This window comes from Salmo trutta, chromosome 6 (genome assembly GCF_901001165.1).
Source record: "Salmo trutta chromosome 6, fSalTru1.1, whole genome shotgun sequence".
NCBI lineage: Eukaryota > Metazoa > Chordata > Actinopteri > Salmoniformes > Salmonidae > Salmo > Salmo trutta.
In genome coordinates this window covers 21,991,468-22,018,338 of record NC_042962.1, presented here as the reverse complement: position 1 = coordinate 22,018,338, position 26,871 = coordinate 21,991,468, and the positions used below count along the sequence as shown (strand labels likewise).

Below are 26,871 nucleotides of genomic sequence, written 5' to 3'. Positions count from 1 at the left end.
TTTCACTCTGTCAATTAGGTTAGTATTGTGGAGTAACTACGTTGTTGATCGTTCCTCTGTTTTCTCCTATCACAGCCATTAAACTCTGTAACGGTTTTAAATCACCGTTGGCCTCATGGTGAAATCCCTGAGTGGTTTCCTTCCTCTCCGGTAACTGAGTTAGGAAGGACGCCTGTATCTTTGTAGTGACTGGGTGTATTGATACACCATCCAAAGTGTAATGAATAACTTTACCATGCTCAAAGGGATATTCAGTGTTAGCTTTTTATTTTTTTAAAAATCAATTTACCAATAGGTGCCCTTCTTTGCGAGGCATTGGAAAACCTCCCTGGTCTTTGTGGTTAAATCTGTGTTTGAAATTCACTGCTCGACTGAGGGACCTTACAGATAATTGTATGTGTGGGATACAGAGATAACTGACATGGGGGGCTGTTTTGAAGCCACTCCCCTGCCGTTGTAAAACATATTTTGGAAGATATAAAAATGCATGAATTAATGTATACATTTGTTTTTGCCACATTTATTATATTAGACACCTTAATTCCTACTTTTAAAATGTGAGCTAAACATACAAAAATGTAGTATAATTTTTTTGAAAGTGGTTACAAAAATGTAGTATAATTTTTTTGAAAGTGGTTACTGTCCCCACTACAATAAAAATACATGTAATTTTGTCCTCTAAACATTTAATTGAAATGCTTTAGAATTCCATTCATTCCTAGAGGACTATTTCTTCTGGGGAGTGCCAATATGGCCGACCAGTGGCTTCTAAGCCTCTCATTGGCCAATACATAGCATCAGCAATCCAGGGTTTATATACATCATTGGTTAAGACACCCATGCATGTGCACACACAGGAAATGACACACCCACACACACTTATCATATCTTTATTTCCTGTAAACTTTGATATAGTTCTTAATTTGAAGAAGAAAAAAAAAACCCGGCAGTATAGTATCAGGAGACTAGGAGAGGTCATTATCAGAACACAAAATAAAAATATGTTTGAGGATAATTGCACTTCAGTGTGTTAAAGTAGGCGGAAAGTAGAGAAACATCGATCATGATAAGGCAAAATGTGTTGTTCGTAACATCAGCCCAGTAAGAAATTCATTAAATTCCTCAAACCGAATTTCATCACAAATACACTTGACTCTTCAAATCTTTGGTAAGGCATTGACATCAAAGCATATAATCAAGCACACAGATGGGATATTGATGTAGCTGCTGCAGTACATACTAATAATAGCCCTTCCTCCCTCCACATGGAATGTCCCATTTCCTATATAGGGGAGCAGTAGCGACCGTAGAACAGAATGCTCTGGGTGGGGTTGTGGCGGATGAAGAAGAGGAAGGGGTGGTCGGCGACAAATGTGGGCGTCCTCATGGCACAGCGCATCATCATGATGGCGGCCGTGGCGCCCGCTGCCTCTGTTCCCTCCTCGTTGACCTCCACGAAGGCCTTGTGAATCACCTTGGACAGCACCAGGTCGTTGTTGGGCGACATGCCCGAGAAGTCGCTTTTGCAGTGGTCGAAGGCGTCCGTCATGCCCATGCTGGCCAGCAAGTCCTTCAGGTCCAGGCTCTCCTCCAGCTTGAACTTGGGCAGGCCCACCTGAACCTCCACCGTGTCCATCATGTCAGGCCTGGTCCACTCCACAAGGTTCTTGTAAGTCAGCTCCTTCTCCAGCTGTGTTGTGTGTGTGTGTGTGTGTGTGTGTGTGGGGGGGGGGGGGGGGGGCAGGAGACAAAGTACAACAATGACTTATTTCAGTGTGAGCTAACCCTATAACTAGCTTTTTAATTCAAGTTAACTTTATACTCCATGTGTATTGTGTTGGCCACAAAACCCATCTCGTTGAATGTAAATGTGAGTCCTACCTTCTTCAGACCAGTGGTGTCATCCTCCATCTCATTAGGTAGCATGATGAGCATGCTCAGTTCGTTCCCTACGTAGGGCAGCTCCAGTATCTGGCAGTTGGCCTCTGGGATGAAGGTCAGGGGGAACTTGGCCTTCTGATGCATCATTTTCACTGGCTTGCTCTCATTCTGTAGTCAATGAAAGGAAGGTAGGGAGTCACCAAATATTTTGTTAACAGTTGCCTTCTTGTGTGTAATATGTGACTACAAGGCATTTTCACCATTGTAGCAAAGGTTACTCACCGTTACTCATGAAAGTGAATCAAGCTAGAACATTACTCTCACAACAGACTCAGAGAAGGGATGACTGCAACCGACTACAGCAACAGTTCAGTGGAGGTCAGATCTTTTCTTTAGAAGCGCTACACTAAAGTGATGTAACTACACATTCATTGCGCAAACGGACACATCAGAGAAAAATAAATGAAAAGGCACTCCTCAGATCTTGTCGGAATTCGTTCTATGTCAAGCCGGTTGGGTAAACACTACCTTATTCAATTTGAACAGGGCATCGCTGGTGCTGCTCTCTTTGAACTTCTTCTCCCAGTTGCCCTTGAAGTAGATGGCGTTCACCAACACTAGTCTGGTCAGGTGGTCGACAACCCCCTCCGCCAATAGGTTCTTGATTTTCTCTACAAAATACAGAGGCCATAGAAATTACAGAGGTGATGATAACATTGTAACAAGGTGTAGTTACATAACAGATACATCATGGACACCTAATGGATTTAAAATCCATATGAACAAAATGTATGTGATCAACTCATTCTCAATCCTGTCCCTTTGATTTTTACACCGAATTTGAGAATATTAATACTATTGTGCACATGGAGACAGCTTGCGGCATCTAATCACCTGCGGTCTGCTTCTCCACCCAGGCGTTAATGTTCTGTCTGGCAGTCTCCGCATTGGACTTGAAGTCCACAGCCTCCAGCTCGGCATTGTAGTGCTTCTTGGTGTCGCCGAGGAAAGTCTGTCACATTTACCAGAGACACAAAAATCAACACAGTCAATATCCTTGCTTTATCAAACCCTAAGTACCTAAAATAAGTGTCTAGTCTACAATGATGTACAATATAATTGTATGTACAGTATAATGATAGCTTTTTTGCAGGATATTCTATCCAATATCTTTTTGTTGACAACTCTCTTCGTCATTAGGCTATGTTCCAACGTGTAATGAAATGCACAATGACCTTTAACCTAACGCACTGATTCATTAGTGTCAATTCAGACTGAGAAAAAATATCTAATCTTAGACAGAGATTTACTCCACCCACTGTGTAAACAATAGGGCTTTACCTCAACAAACTGGTAAGACTGCTCGCCGTACAGGCGATTGGCCAGGCTCAGTGCGTACGGGGCTCCCTTCTTGTTCAGTTCACTCATGAGTTTGTTGAAGCCGACATGGACGTTATCCGTAGCTTTGTGGAGGTGCAGGGACTGCAGACAGGATAAAAAAAATAACATTTACAAAATGTGACATTGTGGTAGCATCTTCCTGTGGCATCCATGACATGCAAAGTTTTTCGGGCTAGCAAACAAACCTGCCATTGTTTACTGTAGTGATCCACCACATCACCAAATAAAGAAATGTTTTCAGGAAGAAGTGTCAACATTAACATGCACCCAAACAGCATAAATTGTCGTTTTGACATTTGGTGGTTGGACATGACCAGCACAGATTACGTTCATGTTGCTCGCAAAGTGGATAAGGAATTCTTTGTATGTGTGTGAGTGTGACCAGACTTTCCTGTTTATATTTCCGTTTTCAGACGGCAGCTTATCAAGGGTTATGAAAAATATAGATCAAAGAAAATAAAGAATATGCTTGTGTTCCCTCAAGTCCCAAATGTGACTACTACATTGTGTACATAGGCTATAAGATGATTTGTGTATGGGGCTTATATCCCTTCACACATGTACTGTAAATAAACCACATAGACGACAGAAAACACAGACCCCACAACGAGGCTATCCAAACCTTTTCCTGGAGAGCTACGTGCTGTAGGTTTTCGCTTCAACTAAAGATACGCTTAATCAAGTTAGATACATCTCGGGATAGAGCGAAAACCTACTAGAGAGTAGCGCTCCAGGAACAGGGTTGAAGAGCCCCGCCCCACACCAATAGTAGTACCTTGTTCCCACCAAATGGCTACCTCACCAACAGCCCAATGTTATCTGGCAGCAAGCTCTCTTTGAACCCCCTGGGTTACCCATTACTTATGATATACTTTTATTAGCACCTTCAGAGCCAGCGGAAGCTGGGGCTTTTGTACTTGCTGGAGTAGTCCTGGGTCAGCCTTTTTAGATTTGTCTGCTTTGACAAAGCAGAGGACCTAGTGGACGTCAGTATGACAATTGGTTATCATTTTTGAACAGCATAGACGTGAGGAGTGGGTGGAATACAACACTGTGTGTGTGCGTGTGGCTGGCGAGCTGCGTCGGTTCCAGAAATAATCCTTCAAAACATAATGTAGGGCGGTAAATGAAGGCCGTTGCGTCCTTGACAGGTAAAGAAATTGAGACCACCCCTATCATATTTGTTCTGTGAAGATTGCTCAATTTTTTTTTTATATCCTTTATTTAACTAGGCAAGTCAGATTGCTCAATAGGAAGGTATGTATTCTTGTCCCACCCTTGTGTGCCCTAGACTCGCCCTTTTTATTACTTCAACTCTACACTGCTGCTATTTCATCACTACCTACATGTTCAGTATCATGCAGAAAGGCTTTTTCGCATTGGACAATACATTCCATGGTTATTATAATACATCTGCTGGCTGACAGCTAAATGGAGGTTGTACAAATTAGGCTTAGTACATAAGAGTAGACTATCTAAACTGTCAGGGCCCCGCCCCCTGATTATTGACTGTATGTTTGTTTATCCCATGTGTAACTCTGTGTTGTCTCACTGCTTTGCTTTATCTTGGCCAGGTGGCAGTTGTAAATGAGAACTTGTTCTCAACTGGCCTACCTGGTTAAATAAAAGTGAAATAAATAAAAAATATTTAAAAAAAAATCCCATGACAACATAAACTCTTATCTGGCGCCTACATGTCTACTAGCTATACACAGATGGTGGGAACCGAGAGACTGATAAGAGGGATTACTTTATTGCTCTCCATGTTGCCACAGTAACAGTAGGGCTGTACTCAAATAAAGCCTCATCTGCTGAATAAAAGGAAGCCTTCTGTGAATCGTCATGGATAGGCTACCCATTTGTCAGCCACACCCTTTCCTATTCATTTCAGAAAACCCATGTGAAAAACCTTTCCAGTGTAAGGGAGAAGCTATAGTCAATTTAGGTGGAGAACTGCACTGTTAAATAAATTAACCTGTGCATGTGACTACATCAAAAATCCAATCTAGCCTTGATGCAAGTTTACATTAGACAGGATAATGACAAAAAGTAAAGGCTACATTATCCAACCTTTGTCGATAGTGACTAGTCCATCAAACTATTTTATGAAATATATCTGTATTCATTCCGGTACCATTGTGCTGTCCGTGCATACTAAACAAGCTAATCAACATAAGTATAGTTGGATAAGAGATTAATGTGTGAGAGTAAGATGATTATGTTTGAGTGTTTTTGGATGGACGGGATCCCCGAAAATGGTTTACACTGACTCACCTCAGACATCTGGGTAGCAGTGTTACCTCTGGCTCCCAGGGACACCATGGCCAGGGCAGAGGAGATGCTGAGAGGGGAGTAGAAGACATTGCCTGTTTTGTTGTGCTCTGTGATCTTCTTGAACAGCTCCAGAGAGAAGTTGGTGTTGGCCACAGACACTGATGCCATTGTAACAGGTGGGAAAGGCAGCCTGGTAGAGCTTTGGAAGAAAGGTTAAGAAGTTAGTGTCCGTGGGCACTGGGTTTAAAATTTCATTGTAACAGAGCAGTCATATACAGTAGCCTATATACAATGATATGCAATTCTCGCGAGAGCCATCTTGGGCTGATGCGAAAGAAAAAGTAGGCTAAAGAACATAGAATTAATGTAGTCTAGCTAGTAGTCTGATTAATCAGGCTGTGTAATACACAATTAATTGGTATATACAGCCTGAAACTAATGCCTGCAAAATTTTGTAAATGTACCTTACAAGCCAGAATGTTGAATAAAGTTACATTTAAACTTACTCCATTAACAATTACTTGTGTATTACAGCCTGATTAAATCTTGAATGTATGTACATCAGTGGTGTGCGGGTCAGTTGTTTTGTTCGCCCGCAATTGCTAATAACCCATCCGCAACCGCCTGACTACACACAGTGTACAAACCAATAGGAACACTTTCCTAATATTGACTTGCACCCCCCTTTTTCCCTCAGAACAGCCTCAATTCATCGGGGCATGGACAACAAGGAGTCAAGCGTTCCACAGGGATGCTGGCCCATGTTGACTCCAATGCTTCCCAGTGTCAAGTTGGCTGGATGCCCTTTGGGCGGTGGACCATTCTTGATACACACAGGAAACTGTTGAACATGAAAAACCCAGCAGCGTTGCAGTTCTTGACACACTCAAACCGGTGTGCCTAGCGCCTACTACCATACCCCGTTCAAAGGCACTTAAATGTTTTGTCTTGCCCATTCACCCTCTGAATGGCACACATACACAGTCCATGTCTCAATTGTATCAAGGCATACAAATCCTTCTTCAACCTGCCTCCCCTTCATCTACTCTGATTTAAAGTGGATTGAACAGGTGACATCAATAGGAGATCATAGCTTTCACCTAAATTCACCTGGTCAGTGTTATGGAAAGAGCAGGTGTTCCTAATGTTTTGTACAGACAGTATTTGATAAAGTGAAAATCTGAGGCCCACAACCGACCCTAACCGGTTTATAGAAAATGCGCTCTCGGCTACAGTCAGACGGCAGAACGATTTCTTGACAGGGGGTGCAGTTTTTTTTTTGTCTGAGTTAGATATGTTTCTGCTTATAATTTTCAACATTTTGGTAGGCCATTTGTTAGTCAACTTGTCTATTATTATATACATGTAGCTTATATTGGTCATTAGATTAATAGCCTATTTGTTGCCCAAGAAAACGAAACCTTTGTTCACCAGAATGTCATAAATCGACATAGGAAAAGTTCTCTAATCTGCTTCTTTCACAGAGCAAAGACATTTAAGGATTGGGGAAAAAATGAAATACCCCCAAAAAACGTTAACGATTTTTTGTGTGCAAAATTTCCAAATTACATCAGCGAACGACAGTATCTAACTGCGCATTCTCTCAAGAGGTGTATACTTTTACTGCAAGAAATGCTTAATTCTGCAGGAGTTAATATTAAGGCTATGTGAGAGGTTCTATCTGCTAACAACGGCCAATACCGCGTTGGTAATAAAGCATTATTTGTTCGACCGCAACTTCTGGGGTAGCTAGCTAGCTTTAGCTTGGCACCTAGCTAGCACCAATACAAGCAGCCTGAAAACAAAGACCAGTAGAAACTGCAGTCATTTTCATTATTCTTAGTAATGATTTAGGAATCCTTGTGAGTAAGTATTAGCTAGTAGCCACTTGTTGTTCGCCTATTGAAATTGAACTTCAGTTCACGAAAATAAATAGCTAGCCAGCTACTTAACCCTGTTGCCCAATGCTAACGTTATAAGCAGCCAGCTAGCTTCATCTGGCTAGTGAGGCTCGACCGGACCGGGTATGTGTTGTGAACCTAGCCACAATAAAAATTAGGCACAATAGTGGAATTTGCGGTTTGCCTTCCAAATAAAAGTACCTCTTTGAAAGTGATACAAAAGGTTACAATTGATGGAATCATGCCATATTTAGACTAGATAATGCTAAACAAGGTTGGGATGTGAAGCAATGAAATGGGCTATCAGTCTACTCAGTAACACCCACAGAACAAAAATGTGAATTGTTTACGCAAATATTAGCATTGAAGAGCTTATCGCAGGACTGTGACTGTGTGAAATCACCTCCCCAGTCAGCCTATTGTGTTTATTGACATTCATATTGCACGGTACAGCTTTACCTAAGGATTGGGGATCAATGAAATGGGGTATCAGTCGACTTAATACCGAAGCTATTTTTTTCCCCCAACGTCCTCCTCAGAGTTATCAGACTCCAAAACATGCAGGCAGTATTGTTTTTCCTCGGGAATAGTGTTCAATATACACAGGTTGACAATAAATGTGGCTCAATTCCCAGTTGTTTCAGAGATCCGCAATAAGAGCTACGTTCTCTGGGTGTCACTGAGTAGACTGATACCCCATGTCATTGATCCATAATCCATAGGTAAGGCTGTACAGTGAAATAAGTATGACCCCAACGTAATTCTAAAGTATAATACATCCAGTGTAATTTCAGTTAGCATGATCTATTCAATTATGGTATAATTCTACTATTTGTATTCATTTGCATCACTGTCAATGACATACTTTTATTTTGAAGGCTTACCGCAAAGCCCACTATTCTATTGTGGCTAATCCTTATTGTGGCTAGCTTCACATAGATGTGTCCGACCATCATTAATCAAATAAGAATTGTTTTATAAAAATGAGGGTTATTTTAGATGATGAAACCTATCTATAGTTGGCTAGCTAACTATAGCTACTGAAACAGGTTGTCATTTTGCTATGTTTTTTGGGAAGAACATTGTTTGCATCCATGAGCTAGCTAGCTTTTTTTAATGACCAGCACTGTAGGTGCGCGAGACAACTTTACCAGCATCATAGCATACGTAGCGATGGATCGTTTGGGACATATGAAATACGAGTGATAGTGTAATCAATGTGTAATAACTACGTAAATTAATGACGCGTTATATGACTGCACGGCACATAATGTTCAGGTCCTGATTGGTCAACAAGCTTATTTGACACGCAAAGACCCATCCGCGTTCCATAAAATTTGGCCTCTGCCTGCCTCTGGACGCTCGTCAAGCGTCACACCCTCCATACCGAGTCTCCGACCACATTTTCGGATCAAGCATAAATTTGCTCTTACGCACTTATGCCAGTAGATATAAATGGCACAATAATTATACATTTATGGATTTTATAAGGTAGGCTAATGTTTTGTCTTTATTCAACCCGGCCGCGGAGTGAATAAGCTCAGGGACTGCGGATAGAGTCAACATAACAGTACATCATACATCATTGCGGAGGGCTGGTTTTAAGGAGTTTGAGTTTCCACTAACCAGGCAAGATTAATCGGCTATCTAGTTAGCCAGCTACATTGATTAGAATGATCAATGTTCTGTCCTCTTTGATGTTACATTTATGGTGATAGCCAAGCAAACAACAGTTCTTATGCTAAATAAGATAATTCACCAATTAAAAAAGAAAGTATAGCAATCGCAACCAACCTGAAAATCCGTTTATCAGAATGGCAAATGGCAACAGGATTATAAATTAGTCAATGCCTTTAGATTGAGAAAATATTGTATCGCAGCTACTCACCAATGAATGGTTATTTGTCAATGTTAGGTAGTTCTCTTTCTCTCTACAGCCAAGTGACTTCAGTGGGTGGTTTGCTACAGACAAGTTTCAGCTAACCATCTGAAATATGTAATTTACAAGACAGACACGCCCTGTGGGGGGTAGTCACTAGTTACCATAGCCACAGTCATTAAACCCTCCCTCCTATTTCGACAATTTCTCTTCTTAAAATTCGAGTTTAAACCTAACCCTAACCTCAACGATAACCATACTTGATACTCTTTTGCCAGACCTTAAAAGAATACCAAAAATAACATTTTTGTTTCACGAACTTTTACAATATAGCTAATTCTGACTTTATGGCTGTGGTAAATAGTGTAAACCACCTGGTGGGCTGTAAAAGTGCTCTTCCGCATTCCGCACTCTTCCGCATCAGCTGACTACTACGGTAATGCAAGTGGATAAAACTGTACTATGAAGTTCAAAGTACAAACAAACTACATAAAAGCAGTGTAGGACCTAATTACAACAGACAAACAAGAATGTTGGGGCATTTTGTATTTATTGCTGTTAATTCCAGGAAAACAGATCAACAATTTGCATAAAATCCAAATTCGTTCTAGAAATATATTTGACCTTTCCAGTACACTAAAATGTAGATATCAAAGAATACAGTAAACATACACCTTAAGGTAACAGTGAGTGTACCCTCTACAGTACAGCATTTTTAACCATATGTGTTCAACATGTACAACTGGCAGGTTCATATGTACAATTGTCCTCCGAGCTCACATGGTTCTTCATATCATCCAGCCGATTAATGTAAAGTGGTCCACACATTTTCTTTCCTGTGCTCATGTCCAAGTTTGCCTCAATATTTTAAGTAATTGTAAGAAATCTCTGCTTACATCAAATCAAGCAGAAGAGATTTAGAGTACTTCACCGGTTGGTGGAAAGCTTTCACAAAATGTTTGGAGACAAACAGTACTAAGTGACTTTTCATAAAAATTGACATAACTTCTCATATAAACAAACAAGTGTAATATGCCTATACGTAATTTTAATGTGTAGACCACAAAGCTTAAACAGACACGAAAGAGCTCTAAATGATTGACAATTATCTCAAGGGATATGCTGTCTGAGAAGGCCAGGGATTGACATTGAAGCCTGAAATGCACTTGCCCATCGGGCAAGTCAGGAGTATTTTTTGGTTGCCCAAAGATTATGATCACTTGCCCGAAAATGTAAATGATCTATTTACAGACAGTAAGTAAGTGCCACATATTGCCTGCCTTTCACCTACACATAGGAATCAGAAAGATGGATTGAATTCTTTCTATTTTGGAATAATTATTCTATTTCGTACATCAGTTAAAAAAAAAATTCTCAGAAAATGCTCAACTTGCCCAACAGAAATACACTGTTTAATAAGTGAAAGACAGACAATGGGGAGGAAATGGAAAGATCAGATTTAGGCTACTGGAATTCTTTGCAGTTTGGTTGTTTTCACACACACACACAACACAAATAACCAGCCCTATGGGGCAACCTCAGAGCAGGCTCAACTAGCTGGACTGATCAGTTCACTTTCCCCAGGCAATATGACAACCCTTAGTGTCAATCCCTGGAAGGCTACCAATCCTGATATCCAATAAACTCCAGTCAGACACTTTCATTAGTGTTCACACTTTTCATTTTCATACTTCACATGAAAACATCAATTTATAGTGTGTATGTGCATCGATTTGAGTACATTTACCAATGTACAAACAATATGCCTTACAGTTAGATCTCACTGCTGCATTGAAGGAAGAATAAACATATTGACTGTCTAGGTAGGCTACATGACATCTGCCTTTGCCACCAGTCTTGTAGAAATGGCTAAAGAAAAAAAAGTTATTTTCAGAGTTATCAATGACAGTATTATCCCTCCTAACCACTGATGCTTCACATGGCACCACCTTGTGGCTTGACTCTGCAGTGCAACATTTCCAAGAGAATACTGGATGGAGGGACAGCAGTGTAGCAAGGTATAGAGCTTCACTGCTGCAATAACATCTGTCTCTAGGTTTGATTTAGGACTGTTTCAGTGCACTTGAGAGACTTCAGAATTCCTGGTAGCTATAGTGCATGTTACCAAAAATAAAAAACACAGCAGCATTTCACTTCTACATGACAGACATGATGATTAAGAACGTCTTACTATGCATTTCACATTATATCAAGTGGCAAATGCTTTAAGAATTTCCCCCCGATACTGCCAGATTCCTTAACATTAAGAAATTAAACATGTACATTCAAAAACACTGCAGCGAAAAAGAGAAATTATATTTTTTATATTTTTTTACATTTACTTTTTTTGTTGGTTTGCGTTCATCTTTTGTAGCTGTACAGTTAAACAATAAAAATCCTAGTCGAATAACAATAATAAGGAGGTATAAATATACCGTTATAAAAAAACAAAGTATATGAAACTCTTTAATCGAGATCACGCAGGACCCCCATGTATTCTGAAAACAAAATAATTTTACGAAGCTCCCATACACATGGTGTCTTTTTTAAAAATGTTTTCTAATAATATAAGAAATAAGTTAGTAAACATGAGCTGCTGTCTTGTGCCAGTCTTCAGTGCAAAATACCAAAAGCCACTCTTGGGGATTGGTGAAGGGGGGGGATGCATCTCTGGAAACAAGACAGCTTCACCCTCAGCTGTGATGGGGACGTTGGTGATGTCTCAGGCACAAGTACTTAGGACCCTCTTTGCACACGCTCGTTAAAAAGGTCAAACTAAAAATGAGAATAGCTAAATTTTCAATCAAATTGTCGACATATATTCAAGCGAATATTCAAAAATCTGCATAAAGAAAATATGCACATTTTCCCACCAGAAGTGTGTCTCCACATCAGTGCATGATGACGCGGTACACACAAAATGAACTTTTTCCCTTAAGTTTTCATGTACCAAATATAAATCTAAAGTTCAATGCGTTTCCATCGTGTTTTCAACTCTACTGATAGTTTTGTCACAAACTGTTGCGCTAAATAGAAAATGTGACTACTCCGGTCTTGGCACATGCGCTCCAGCCAACAGCTCGCAGATACAGTGCGGGTAGGCTAGTCTACATGAAGAGATTATTACAGATAAGAGCGAGAATCTTTTTAATTTGTTAAACGGCGGTCAAGCATCGATATTCATGTCTCCAGAATCTGACCCTTGACATTTATTGGAAAGGAGCATCAAGATCACCGTGCACTTTCACCACCCTGTGAAGTTCAATGTAAATGATTTCATCTGTAGCCTAATAAACTGCATGGTTTCCCCGAGTCATAGTGGGAGGACCACACACCATATCATAGCGTGACTCCAAGTTTACTTCAATATGACGGTTATTATATCAATATTTGCACATAAAGGCGTTTCCGTCGCATTTTACCGACACAAAAAGATCCCACCTTGTCTAGCGTATTTTGTTTTGTCGACATTTGGAAAGTTTACCGACACATTTTCTGTTTCCATCAGGCCTGTCATTAAATATTTTATCCGACATGTACTTTACTCGCATAAAAAAGTTGGATGGAAACCTGGTTAATGACAGGGAAACATCGAATGATGCTCTCTTGAAATGGAGGGGTCTCTTTGACCGCTCATGACAAACAAGATGGAGGAACGAGAAGACTTCTTCAGTCGGCGTTGTCTAGTGCTTCGGAAGAGTGGGAGGCGGCGTACTTCAGCCGAAAGCCACCTGAAAAACAGAGAGGTGGGCGTCAGTCGAACAAATAAGAAACGGGAAATGATAAAATAAACTCAGAGAAAGTAAGCAAAAAGACAAGGTTCCACTGAGATGTCTACAAATTCCCAACCTGCACCTAATCGTATCCTCTGCGTGACATGTGTGTCATGTCATTTGGTCTGCGTTTTTCATTTTTAACTGTTCTGCTGTGTTTTGTCTTTGCCCTGCTAACAGAGAGTTTGAGAGAAATGTCCACAGGTCTCCTGAGATGAGAGAGCCCTTTACAGCAGCTCCTGGCTCTAAATAAGTCCTGAAAATGGAAATGAAGGTGGCTAATAGTCTGTTTTTGGGGGGTAGGGGGTGGGGAGGGTTACTGCAAAGGTGTGCCTTCCCAAGCTTGATCAAGGGTGCCGTGTGGGTGGGTGTAGGGTACTGTTGTGTAAGAGAGAAATCGAGAGGGGTGGGGGGGGGTCAGTCCTGAGGGCTGACCTCTACTTGGGGGGGAAGTGCTGCAGGGGGGGCGGAGGGGGCCGTCCGAAGAGGCCAGCGGCCGCCCCTCCCCGCTCCACCCTGCCCCTGGCGGTGGCGTTATTACCTTGCTGTGTCGAGTCAATGGAGGGCTGTATGCAGTCCTGTGCGTAGTGGCCACTGACCCCACAGTTGTAGCACGAGACGTTGGCGTTCTTCTTGTTGACACCGACTGCTACCCCCAGTGCACCTCCGCCTCCCGCCCCGGGCACCATGCCCACACTGGAGGGGTACATGTGCGGGTAGAAGCGGTTGTAGGGTGCCATCTGCTGGAGGCTGTAGCCTTGCTGTGTGCCCAGTAGGTGGTCAGTGTGGGAGTGGGGGTGCGTGTGCAGCAGGGTTTGGCTGGCGTAGGGGGCCGGGGCAGATGGGAAGAAGGGTAGCTGGGCCTGGCCGTTGCTCTGGGGGGGAGGCTGGCTGAGGTAGCTGCTGTTGCACAGGGACGTCAGCTGGAAGATGGGCGGCACGCCGAACACCTGCCGCGGCGGCATCTGGTGGGGGAAGAAGAATGAAGGCGCTGTGTGGCTGTTGTTGCTGGTGCCGCAGCCTCCCCGGCAACCGCACGCCCCGCAGCACATGGGCTGTTGCGTCGCCTGCTGCTGTTGTTGCTGCTGTTGTGGTTGCGCTTGTTGCTGGGCGACGAGGTTACTGGCACAGCTGGTGCTGTTGATGTAGGAGGTGGAGTCGCTCTGTGCCGTGCTGTGGGTAAGGGCAGGGCTGGGGCTGGGCACAGGACCGGGGTTGTGGGTGGGCACGGATGGGGGCACCACCGCCTGAACCTGTCCAGCTGTGGGCACTACCCCTACTCCGGCTACCCCTGCCCCCAGCGTTGCCATGATGGAGGTGGGGATGGAGGGCATGGTGTATGGAGAGGGCAGGCCTGAGGGAAGAGCCATGCCCAGGTGCTTGACGTGAGGGATGCTAGGCTCCCCTAGGGGTACAGAGGGGGTGGGTACAGAAGGGGTTAGGGGGTTGGCGGCAGGGTCGGGGTAGGCTTGCTGCAGGGGTGAGGCGTAGGGTGGGCCGGGGGCGATGACGCTGATGGCTCCAACCGGGGGGTGGTGGGCAGAGGAGGTGGTGACACCCTCGGAAGTGACAGTTGCCTTATGAGGGGCTGTTTTGAAGCGCTGGATCAGGGGCTGCAGGGCAGGGCTGCCAGGGGGGTGTAAGCCCAGGGTGGGGGAGCCAAACCCTGGAAGCACCACGGGCACTGCAGCAAGGGCATCCCTCTTCTCTGTGTCCCCTGGCACAGGAGTGGGCACTGGGGTGGGCATGGGCTCTCGGAGGACCAGGGGCACCTGCATGATCAGTCCTCCCACAACCTTGTTGTCTACCAGGGCCGCTGCCACCTGAGGAGGCAGGACTGGCAGAGAGGCATCGGCGGGCAGTGCTCCGTTGGGCAGTATGTAGGGCAGGGGTTGCATAAAGGTGATGGGGGGAAAGTTGGGGATGGTCTCGGGGCAGAGGGGCTCCCCAGCAGGCTTGGCAGAGGCCAGGGGATGGATGGTGGGCAAGCCCCCCCCTGCAACCTCCTGGCAGGAGAAGAAGGCGTCCGCTCTACCCTGGCTGCTGGAGTCGTCTGAGTGACTATCTGTATCTGGGTGAGAGGGAGAGAGAGAGAGGGGGAGAGAGAGAGGGGGAGAGAGAGAGGGGGAGGGGAACAAGTCTTAGTGCTCCTGTCCAAAAACCTAAACAAGCACAAACTCTAATAATGGTGTGTGTGTGAGTGCGTGCGTGTCACCTTTGTCCTTCTCGTCCTCGCTGTCCAGGCTCTCTGGTCCATCGTGCTGGGGGCTGGAGGGGGAGCTGTAGCTCTCAGATGAGGTGTCTCCGTACACGTCCTGACTGGAGCCTCCGACTAGACGACCATCTGGACACACACAACCTGAACATTAATGACACTAGATTTAATTCAATAAAACAAACAAATAAAACAAACAAATAAATCAAACAAAACATTTGAAGGCATAAGTGTGCTAAGGCATTCAAATAAGCAGCTCAAAAGACTAAAAAGCTATGCCCAATAAACTTGTACAACACTGCTTTCTGTTGGTAAAATTAAGTTACTACAAGCCTCCATTTCATCCAGAAAACAAAAACACAATATTTTTTTCTCCAAATAGCATTTTGATAACATTTCAGAGTCGACTGGGACAGGAAGAAGACTGCCAGGGCAAATTAATCTCCATCGATTCCCACCTTTCCCTGTCGATTGTCGCGTTCGCTGAGAAGCCGGAGGCACTATGCTCCCGTTCGTCAAGTAGGCAGCTCTTCCTTCTCCTTTCTTCCCCTTTTCCCTGGAGGAGAGAGACAGGCGAGCGGTTAGTCACAAAAGATAAAAGAGGGAGAATAAGAGAAATTGAGGCCTGTGGCTTGTCACATTAGTTGGTAGCAGGAGGAGACAGCTCTGTTTCTAGAATGCTAGCTAGCGCAATGCTAAACCCTATAGCCCAAATAGAAATGTTTCTAATAAGTAGATAGGGAGGAAAACTCCTTTATTTGTAGTCTCTACTAGTTCTCACTTATCACAACGTAGCAACTGTATGGTCAGCCGGCTCAGTGTTGAGCCAGTATGTCTGAATAGGGAAGTCTCTTAAATGTCAGTCAATGTTAGGACCCTTTTAGAAGGCGAGTGATGGTGACTGACTGTCTTGCGATGATAGATTATGAGCAGATTCAACCGTAAGTCAGGTTTGAATATTGATATAGGCTGCATCCCAAATGGCACCCTTTTCCCTCATATATATCACTACTTTTGACCAGAGCCCTATGGGACCTGGGCATAAATAATGCAAATAATGCACTATATAGGGAATAGTGATCACCTGTCTGGTCCCAGTGCTCGTGGCTTGCTCTTGGTGGCAGGGTGGCTGCTCCTCTTCTCACTGTCCTGATGCTGCAGACAGAGGAAAAATATATATTCAGACAACGGAACATTCAATGATACAAGCCTGCACACTCAGTTAGCTCTCAAGGAGGGTTGGTTTATCATGTTATATTCCTCATTCAACCACAGGAGAAAGGGAATCTACAGACTGTGTCTTTAAAACCTATAGCTCCAACTATACCATGTGCCAGAGCAGGAATGCCATACTGCTGCCTGTTACACAACCCCTGTCACATGATGAGGGCCACATGAATGAGGCAGTGCTGGACACCGACCCAGAGCTATAGTGGGAGGGGTCAAAGGGCACAGCGCTTCACCCTGGCTAACGCTGATAGCAATCCTATTGCTGCTGAGCTAGACATGTTATTACTGCTGCTGAGGGCTGTGACCTTGGAGCGTGCGCACACACACACACACACACCCTTGTATAACTAACCTTGTGGGGACACACAATTCAGTCCCATACTAAATCCCATTTTCCCTAAACCTAACCCGTACCATAACCTTAAACTGAAAACTTAAAAGTAACCCTAGCTGCTAACCCTAAAACTAACTCTAGCTCCTAACCCTAACTCTAAATACCCTAGAAATAGCATTTGACCTTGTGGGGACTAACAAAATGTCCCCAGTTGGTCAAATATTTGTTTGTTTACTATTCTTGTGGGGACTTCTGGTCCCCAAAAGTATAGTTAAACATGTCCACACACGCGCACACACACAGGTATATGTGATCGATCGCCTGATTCGGTCTCAAGAAGCAAAATTTGAAATGGTTTTCTCTTGCACTGAGATGCAGTGCCTTAGACCGCTGCGCCACTCGGGAGCCCATTGGATAAAAGCAGAGACACAGAGCTACAAAATGGTATATCATACACTGCATTTGAGGAATAATGGGAAAGTAATTCTGCTTTGAAAGTTGATAAACTTGTAACTTCACTTTGAATGGCCTTTGAATGTTTTAGTACCTACTGGAGAGGTCTTCTTCCCATTCAGCATCATTCACAACCTCTTACGCTTTAACTCCACCAATCTCGTTAAGGGTCGATCCGAGCATTCTGTCCTAACAACAGCAGTTAAGCATCCAAGCTAACTGACTAACAGTTGTCGCAGTGCTATTCTATTAAAATTAGTATTTTGTAAAGACGTGTAGCTAGCTAGCTAAACAATGAAACATAATCACGACTCATGACATTACTACCCTGCATGAATCTGCAGGTAGCTAACCAACCAGGTTCAATGTTAGCTAGCTAACATTAGGCTATAACAAGCAAAGCAAATGGCTCTGAGATACGAATAATAAGATCATACACGTAACGTTAGCTAGCAAGCCTGCCAGCCATCTAACGTTAGCTTACTAGCTAACAGTACACTTTAACTTGAAACGAAAAGACTATGTCAAAATTAGAAACGTGTAATATCTGAAAATGTAGCTAGCTAGAATATCTTACCAGTGGTCTGAAGTCGGAGTAGATAGCCAGAGCGAATATACCAGCTAACGTTACGTCTATCAACATTTCTATTGAAATGGATACTTGCATAGGAGTCTTTTGTTAAGACATGTAGCTAGCTTGCTAAACAATAAACCCAACTCATGATGTTACTATCCCTATTGACATGATAAGATCTTATAAATAATAAACGTGATTCTTGATGCCACTGAGATTGTGGCCTACGGTTCTGGATAGAGCCTAGGAGGGAAAGGTAGTAATCCCACAAAGGTAGTAAAAACTTTTTAACAAAACGTTTTGGGAGCATAAATCAGTATGCAGGCAGGCATTCTCCCTACAGAGAGAATGTAACATGTCTGCCATTCAATGAAAAAACATCAATGCTAGGGCAGTGAGCAAAGTAATCCTATCTATACTGTGTCAATAACTATGTGAAGCGGAAGGTGTTATTTATTCTTTGGGGCCCTGTGTGTAATGATTCCTGAATGGACAAGCCCCCATTGTATAGGTTCCTTTGAGAAGCGCTGTGGAAAGAATGTGCTGGGTCAGTTGAATGCAAACATACTCTTGATTTATGTCACTAGGCCAAGTGAATAGTCCCCTGGCCCACGTCACACGGTTGTGGTGGGTGTGTGTGGTACATTTACATTTTAGTCATTTAGCAGACGCTCTTATCCAGAGCGACTTACAGTAGTGAATGCATACATTTCATTTCATGCATTTTTTTGTACTGGCCCCCCGTGGGAATCGAACCCACAACCCTGGCGTTGCACACACCATGCTGGCGTTGCAAACACCATGCTCTACCAACTGAGCCACACGCAAAGATGCTCTCACACACGCTTATGTTGTTTATACGGAGCATTAGCCCTAATTTGGTCACTGACACTCTACAGGCTAAAGTGGAGCAATGTGTCAGCCATCTTGAAATGTAACATGTCTGCCTGGTCTAAATTAGCTCCTTAGTCTGTGTAACCCAGGGTTGTCAGTCAGTGTTCCTGAGGAGCCATTTTCAAAGTCAACAACAAAAACAACCAATCAGAATGTACTGTAGGTTCATACATTGTACACAATGATACAAAACTATCTGAATAACAATGCCTCAATTGCTTAGCGTTAACTGTAAATTCACAGTTTTTGGGTCAAAAGTAGTGCACTATAAAGGGAATAGGGTGCCATTTGGGATGTAGCCTTGTTTTCCATCTGTCTCACCTGCTCTGGGCCCAGCCCCCCAGAGGTGTCTTGGTTGGGTTTGAGCGTACAGCTCTTCCTCCTCCAGTCTGGCAGGCCGTTGTGCTCCAAGCCGTGGGGCCCCCTCCGACTGCTCTCCCCCTGGGAACTTTTGGCATTGGGAATGCTGGGAAAAGGAGAGGCGGAATGAGAATCATTTTCATGTCTTTCCTCAGAAACAAAACTATTGGCACTTGTGTAGATCTGCACTGGAGTGGTAGGAGCTACTCATTTGAAGGAGGAGTTACTCCTAACCACAGATCTAGGATTAGGTTACTCTACTCTCCTTCCAAACCTTTTTCCATTAGGTGGGGAGATAGACATCTGACTCTTGACCAGTGGTTAGGAGCAACTTCTACCTACTATGGTGTTAATGTAGCGCATGGGGATGTGCGAAAGTCACTCCCAGCTTGTCGGCAGCGTGACTGGTAAAACACTTCAGGAGAGCAGTCACGTGTGTTTGCGAGGTGGAGGTCTTGGGTTCGAGCCTCGGTGTGAGGAAAGCGGTGCTTGTTAAGCAAGCTACGTGACGTCTGTTACATTAAGACAATAGGGTGCTTACTTAAGGCTGGGGCTCTTGCTGCCATGTTTCTTCCGGTGCCCCTGAACGTACGGCTCCAAATCTGTAGGGTAGAGACATTTATTTATTCATTCATTCATCTTTAGTTGACAGGAACAATACGATTTAAAAATCAACTTTTCAGTTCACATCAAAACTCATTTCCATCTTTATTTATCAGTCAGTAGCAACAGGTTTTTCTGTGCTGTCCTCAGTGAGGAACGTTGTAATGCTTTATGACATAAGTTATTATACTAATAGGGCATTAATTGGTTTAGCTAAGCCTGCAGTGAGTGTATGCTGCACATCTGAATATCACAGCACTGTGGCCTGTGGTTAGCCTGTGAGCCCAGTGCACGGACAACAGGCAAAATATAGCCTCGAAATGCAAGGGATGGAAGAGAGAAAGAGAGAGTAAGAGAGGGAGAGCGACAGAGAGAAGAGCGACAGAGATAGATAGTCAGAGAGAGAAACAAAGAGAGCCCAGGCTTCCCGAGCACCCGACCAAAATAAACAGAAGTTAGCGACATAGCGCTACTTGTTTGTCCTGGAGTACAGGACTTCCTCTCCTGCCGAGCCAGAGAAAGAATCCTGTGCATTCCTCCCTTCCCCTCCCCCTGCTCAGTTGAAAGTAAATTAATAGACACCTAAAACAGAGATGTGACGGAGTATAAGTGCCCTATATTTCTGGTTCACACATGGTTAGCTGGCGAGCTACGTGACATAACACAGGCTTTTTCACTGGAGTTTAGGCAAACCCTTGCGAGGAATAGTCTAGGCTAAAGATATCTGCAACAACCCTTCTTCAAATCAACAACTCTCACTTCTCTTCCCACCAGTTAAGGTGTTGGCTTACTGTCAAAACTTCTTCTAGATTCCGCCTCTGAACTGGGGAGTAAACAGGGTTGGGATGAGGGGAGTGGGCTTCAGGTTGACCTGGGTTAGGGGGTTAACCATGTTGGAATGAGTAGGGTGAACAGGGTTTGGGGTGAAGCAGGTCGGGGATGGGGTACTCACACACACCTTCCTCCTGGCTTGATGCCTCTGAGCAGTCCTCTTTGTATGGCTTCCCTAGGGCCACAGGGTTAACTGGAAAGAAGCACACACACACACACATTAGTGCGGTTGGCTTCCGGGTTAAGCGAGCAGTGTCAAGAAGCAGTGCGGCTTGGCGGGGTCGTGTTTCGGAGGATGCATGGCTCTCGACCTTTGCCTCTCCCGAGTCCGTATGGGAGTTGCAGTGATGGGACGAGACTGTAACTACCAATTGGATATCACGAAATTGGGGGGAAAAATGTCATGACTTGCCCAGTGGAAAACTGCTATTAGTTTAATGTGAATTAGTACAATTACACATCAAGTCAGTCTTTTAGACAACATAGTCAGGCGGACCGCCATCACAAGTAGGGGAAGTCGAGCTAGGGGAAACACTGCTGTTAATCATGGAGCACCTGATCGGAGCTGTCTCTCTTTGTGTCACCCTCTCCTTCTCTCCTTTACAATCTGGGCCTTGTAGATCACTCAGCCCCTCTGTGTGGATCACTCTGCGGTGACACGAACACTTGATCGGGTCCCCTACACCTGCCTCTCCCACTTAAGTTGTCAGCCCTCTGCTGTCACCTGCCACCGGTCTCTCAGGTAGGGCAGGGTAACCCTATTCCGTATATATGGCACTACTTTTGACCAGAGCCCATAGGTAAAAGGGAGTCATTTGGGACGTAGCCTCTGATGCCAGATGGCTTCAGTAGGAGACACAATAGGGAGTGTAGGTATTGGCAAGGAAGTAGCATTGACAAGTCAGTCTGATGCGTCTGATATTAAAGGGGAAGTATGGGGAGATATGCTTGTTTCCCATGCAGCTACATGATGCATAATCATTCACATATCCTATCCTTCATAAACAGTCATTCCATTGCAGTAAGTCACTAAGACATCTAGGCAACACTTTACTTTAAGCGGCAGGTAGCCTAGTGGTTAGAGCGTTGGGCCAGTAACCGAAAGGTTGCTAGATCGAATCCCTGAGCTGACAAGGTAAAAATCTGTTGTTCTGCCCCTGAACAAGGCAGTTAACCCACTGTTCCTAGGCCGTCATTGTAAATAACAACTTGTTCTTAACTGACTTGCCTAGTTAAATAAAAAATACATTATTAGCAGTAACTGGTGCTGTTGGCCAATGGCCTATCAACACCTCCACACTCCCTCCATATCTCCTTTCCTCCCTCTCTTCCGCTCTCCCTTCATCCATCAATCTAGGGCTAGCTGGACCCTGTAATAAAATGTCCAGAGTCACTGATGCATTTTGTTAGCACAAATCTAATTCTCCCTTGTTTCCCCTCTATCCTGCTCTGAGGGTACGAAATGGAACCCATTTCATTTAGCTTGTGGAACATATCAACACCTCCACACTAATCCATTTTTACAGTGCTGTTAAAGATTCGGCTGCTCAAAGGACGTTCCAAAAACAGCTAGGTTTATAATACAAAAGGTTGGAGAGGGGTAAAGGGACTGACATTTACAGGATTAACCAAAAAGGGGAAAATGTTGCGTCAAATTGAGCCACATTAAAAGCTTTGAGTGCCTCTTCTGACCTAATGCTTCCTGTTATGGGGTTGCACAATTCATCCAACTGAGAATATGACGAAGACGGAGTCACAAATGGCAGCCTATTCCCCATATAAAACACTACTCTTGTCAAAAGTAGTACACTGCATAGGGAATAGGGTGCTATTCGAGATGCATCCATAGAGTGGAGGGGAGAGAAAGAGGATGGGTAAAAAGAGGTGGATTGATAGCCATTGGTCAGTGGTATTCCTCTGTAGTGCCAGTACAGTAGTCCTGAGGCTGACTTATGGGCTGCCATTTGGGACACATCCATGGTGACGTGGCCCAGTTCTGAACAGTACATCCTGTTGTTGGGCCTGCCAGGGGATCGTGCTGCCCGCATCGCTCACCTCACCTGGGTGTCAATGTACAGCTGCTCTGCCGGAAGGCTAGGGAGCTGTGGGTGAGTCGCGCACACACACAGACAGCCTAGAGCCCACCTCAAGGCATGTGTTTGCATACAAACGGTATGACAAGAGTATGCACACACACACACGTCCTCATGCTCTGTATCCACAGGGCCTTCTCAACCCCCCCTCCACTCCATAGCAGCCCCAGTCTGTTGATTTTGGATGATTTAGGGGCCTTCCGAGAGCGCTTCTCCCCGAACAGGTGCCTGGGGGACCTATTCATCATCCCGCTGCCCAGCCTCAGCCATGGAGAGAGGGATGGAGCAACATGTGGATGAGCGGAGCTTGAGGAGGACGGCTAATGTGCCATGATGTATCGTGATCCATGACATGAGTTAGGAGAATGATGGCATGGCCATGGATGGTACTGTATGTCATCTGCATGCCTTATGACCATGTGATTAGGGGTGAGGGGACGATATTATATCGCTACTTTGACTCCAAGTTAGGGATGGGCATGGTTATTTGAATATCCGAACGGATGTTAGTTTTCGATTACTTGCAAGAGCATTAATCAAAATAACAAATAGGCATATTTTAAAAGGCTTTGTCTAAACTTTGCTAAATACAAGGATAGATAATGACATTCGGAATGTTAATAAAACAATAGTTTTATGACTTTATGAGTGCCCCCCTATAAAAAACACATACAGGTAGCCTACACAATTTTCACTGTGTTGCTTGCAGTGTTTCCCCTAGGATTTATTTCAGCAGCGGTGGCAAAGAGATGGGGGCTTGGTAGTGGGCGTGGCCAATGGCATGGTTTTATAGGCCATCCTCTTACCCGACGACAACATTTTCAGTTTTAAAGCAAATTTCCTGGAATTCTACACATTTTGCCATGGCTTGTTCTTGACTCAAACATTATAGCAAAATCAATGCCATGACATTCTTTGAATTTTAGATTCTCCCAGAATGTTTCGTTTTTAATTTTGGTGATTGATAGTTCTCAAAGATGATCTCATTTAAAATATATTGCTCCATTATCTTTTCAACATACTTTATATCTGGTTTTAGTCATTTAGAGTTGAAGTCGGAAGTTTACATACACACTTGTTTTTCAACCACCCCACAAATTTCTTATTAACAAACTATAGTTTTGACAAGTCGGTTAGGACATCTACTTTGTGCATGACAAGTAATTTTTCCAACAATTGTTTACAGACAGATTATTTCACTTATAATTCACTGTATCACAATTCCAGTGGGTCAGAAGTTTACATACACTAGCTTGGAAAATTCCAGAACATTATGTCATGGCTTTAGAAGCTTCTGATTGACTCAAATTATGTCAATTAGCCTATTGGAGGTGTACCTGTTGATGTATTTCATGGCCTACCTTCAAACTCAGTGCCTCTTTGCTTGATATCATGGGAAAATCAAAAGAAATCAGCCAAGACCTCAGAATAAAAATTGTAGACCTCCACAAGTCTGGTTCATCCTTGGGAGCAATTTCCAAACGCGTTAAGGTACCACGTTCATCTGTACAAACACTAGTACGCAAGTATAAACACCATGGGACCACGCAGCCATCATACCACTCAGGAAGGAGACGCGTTCTGTCTCCTAGAGATGAACGTACTTTGGTGCGAAAAGTGCAAACCAATCCCAGAACAACAGCAAAGGACCTTGTGAAGATGCTACAGGAAACAGGTACAAAAGTATCTATATCCACAGTAAAACGAGTCCTATATCGACATAACCTGAAAGGCCGCTCAGCAAGGAAAAAGCCACTGCTCCAAAACTGCCATAAAAAAGCCAGACTACCGTTTGCAACTGCACATGGGGACAAAGATCGTACTTTTTGGAGAAATGTCCTCTGGTCTGATGAAACAAAAATAGAACTGTTTGGCCATAATGACCATTGTTATGTTTGGAGGAAAAAGGGGGAGGCTTGCAAGCCAAAGAACACCATCCCAACCGTGAAGCACGGGGATGGAAGCATCATGTTGTGGGGGTGTTTTGCTGCAGGAGGGACTGGTGCACTTCACAAAATAGATGGCATCATGAGGAAAGACAATTATATGGATGTATTGAAGCAACATCTCAAGACATCAGTCAGGAAGTTAAAGCTTGGTCACAAATGGGTCTTCCAAATGGACAATGACCCCAGGCATACTTCCAAAGTTGTGGCAAAATAGCTTAAGGACAACAAAGTCAAGGTATTGGAGTGGCCATCACAAAGCCCTGACCTCCAGCCTATAGAAAAGTGGGTAGACCTGTAGACCTTGTGGATAGACCTGAAAAAGCGTGTGCAAGCAAGGAGACCTACAAACCTGACTCAGTTACTCCAGCTCTGTCAGGAGGAATGGGCCACAATTCACCCAACTTATTGTGGGAAGCTTGTGGAAGGCTACCCAAAACATTTGGCCCAAGTTAAACAATTTAAAGGCAATGCTACCAAATACTAATTGAGTGTATGTAAACTTCTGACCCACTGGGAATGTGATGAAAGAAATAAAAGCTGAAATAAATTATTCTCTCCACTATTATTCTGACATTTCACATTCTTAAAATAAAGTGGTGATCCTAAAACCCCTGTGTTTTTCACCCTATAGCTTGTTCTCCATCTTGTTTCTACAATAAGAGCAGACTATTTTGTTTCAATAACTTGTTTCTGTTAATGTCTTGCTTGGTGAATCAAGCACACACTTTGATTACTGATAACTACTTTATTGAGGGAAAATACAATACAACTGTGATATGTTGTTGTCTCACCAGCTATCTTAATTAAGATGAATGTACTAATTGTAAGTCGCTCCGGATAAGAGCGTCTGCTAAATTACTAAATAGTGAGCCAACATGTTTTCAGCACTTTTATCCTAATGTTCTCTCTGGTCTCTCTGCAGCAGACATGCACCGAGTGTACAAAAGATTATAAACACCAGCTCATCCCATGTCATAGATTGACCAGGTGAATCCAGGTGAAAGCTATGATTACATTTTGATGTCACTTGTTAAATCCACTTCAATCATTGTAGATGAGAGGTTTGTGAGAAAAACTGCGCCGCGTGACCATGACGATAGTTTCCCGTGTGTATCAAGAATGGTCCACCACCCTAAGGACATTTAGCCAACTTGACACAACTGTGAGGAGCATTGATGTCAACATGTGCCAGCAACCCTGTGGAACGCTTTCGACACCCTGTAGAGTCCATGCCCTGACGAATTGAGGCTGTTCTGAGGGAAAAGGGGTGTTCCTAATATTCCTAATTGCAGTATCAAATCGCAATACATATCGGTACCTAAATATCGTTATAATATTCTATCGTGAGGTCCCTTGCAATTCCCAGCCCCCACCACCACATGCAAACACTTTAAAGAAATGGCAGAATTTATTTCGTATTTTCCAACTCTACTATTTTATCGCGGTTTAGAAACGACCCATTTTATTATGGCCTTTTAGCACTGCTCTATGGCACGTCTCTGAGCCTGTATCCCAACATATGTATAAATACACTTATATATATACACATACACACACACACACCAGGGTTTCCATTAGCCGGTAATAGCCAGCTCCCCCCCAAAAAAATGAAAAGCCGATAAATAAAATTTGCGCCGGCCAATTGTCGGGGCGAACTTTTTAAATCCCATTGAGAAATAATGCATTTTAGCCTATTCATTGATCGAAATATCAGTTGATGTAGTGTGAGAGCTGCTGCTACAGCTCATGAAACAGCTGTTTGTTGCTGCTGGAGTGAAACATTTGCTTTTATAAGCCCAATCATTGTGGAAACAATTGTAAATGCAATCACGTGTTAAAAACAATGGCCACGATTACAGTTTATTTCTCAACTGGTAATTGAAGCGCGCTTCCCATTCGCTATTCAAGTGCATAGGCAACAAGGCAGACTTCAGAACGTCACACACCACTTTGCAATGAGCTGGAGGCAGTATGCATTTTCAAAACATATACTTAATTGTTTGGAACCTGTTTTACTACATATGAGGCATGTCTTACCTTGCTTCAAAGTAGCCTAGCCAAAATCCAACCAAATGTGCAGGCAATTATTTTATAAATATTATAACTAATCGCCTATTTCTCTCAACTTTATTTCATTGTACAGTTGCCAAAGGCACAATCCTAGTCATTAAAGCAACCCATGCTAGTTGTTGCATCTTTAGATCTCTTTATTCATCTCGCATGTGC

At 43.6% G+C, this 26,871-nt stretch overlaps 2 protein-coding genes across 9 annotated transcripts in view; both read right to left on the bottom strand.

The window, feature by feature from the left end:
* Positions 1-874: 874 nt before the first annotated feature.
* On the bottom strand, positions 875-9,481 carry LOC115195650 (leukocyte elastase inhibitor). Of its 2 annotated transcripts, XM_029755737.1 has the most exons (8): positions 9,346-9,481; positions 5,557-5,755; positions 4,167-4,259; positions 3,223-3,363; positions 2,776-2,893; positions 2,410-2,552; positions 1,882-2,049; positions 875-1,690 (listed from the first exon to the last, which is right to left on the bottom strand). In XM_029755737.1, the coding sequence occupies exons 2-8, from the start codon at positions 5,722-5,724 to the stop codon at positions 1,283-1,285; spliced, it is 1,239 nt and encodes a 412-aa protein (XP_029611597.1). In that variant the 5' UTR covers positions 5,725-5,755; positions 9,346-9,481; the 3' UTR covers positions 875-1,282. The 2 variants fall into 2 exon arrangements, with proteins under 2 accessions (XP_029611597.1, XP_029611598.1); XM_029755738.1 differs by lacking the exon at positions 4,167-4,259.
* A 3,335-nt stretch (positions 9,482-12,816) lies between these two features.
* LOC115195648 (zinc finger CCHC domain-containing protein 2) overlaps positions 12,817-26,871 on the bottom strand; it is a 68,578-nt gene continuing 54,523 nt past the window's right edge. For 2 of the 7 annotated variants that reach the window (XM_029755730.1, XM_029755731.1), the window contains exons 7-14: positions 20,725-20,796; positions 19,711-19,771; positions 19,131-19,275; positions 16,409-16,479; positions 15,783-15,880; positions 15,325-15,468; positions 13,651-15,180; positions 12,817-13,067 (exon numbers count right to left, since the gene is read on the bottom strand). In XM_029755730.1, the coding sequence (XP_029611590.1) occupies positions 13,006-13,067; positions 13,651-15,180; positions 15,325-15,468; positions 15,783-15,880; positions 16,409-16,479; positions 19,131-19,275; positions 19,711-19,771; positions 20,725-20,796 (2,183 nt within the window). In that variant the 3' untranslated portion in view covers positions 12,817-13,005. The remainder of the gene's footprint in view (positions 13,068-13,650; positions 15,181-15,324; positions 15,469-15,782; positions 15,881-16,408; positions 16,480-19,130; positions 19,276-19,710; positions 19,772-20,724; positions 20,797-26,871) is intronic. The other 5 variants (XM_029755736.1, XM_029755733.1, XM_029755734.1 and 2 more) reach the window with 5 other exon arrangements.

Bases quoted from the DNA above. Each gene is read 5' to 3' on its own strand.
- LOC115195650 (XM_029755737.1), bottom strand. From the start codon at position 5,724: ATGGCATCAGTGTCTGTGGCCAACACCAACTTCTCTCTGGAGCTGTTC. The intron at 2,553-2,775 runs GTGATTAGATGC...TGTATTTTGTAG, and splicing joins GGTGGAGAAGCAGACCGCAG to AGAAAATCAAGAACCTATTG. The intron at 2,050-2,409 runs GTAGTGTTTACC...CATTGACTACAG, and splicing joins CCCTGTTCAAATTGAATAAG to AATGAGAGCAAGCCAGTGAA.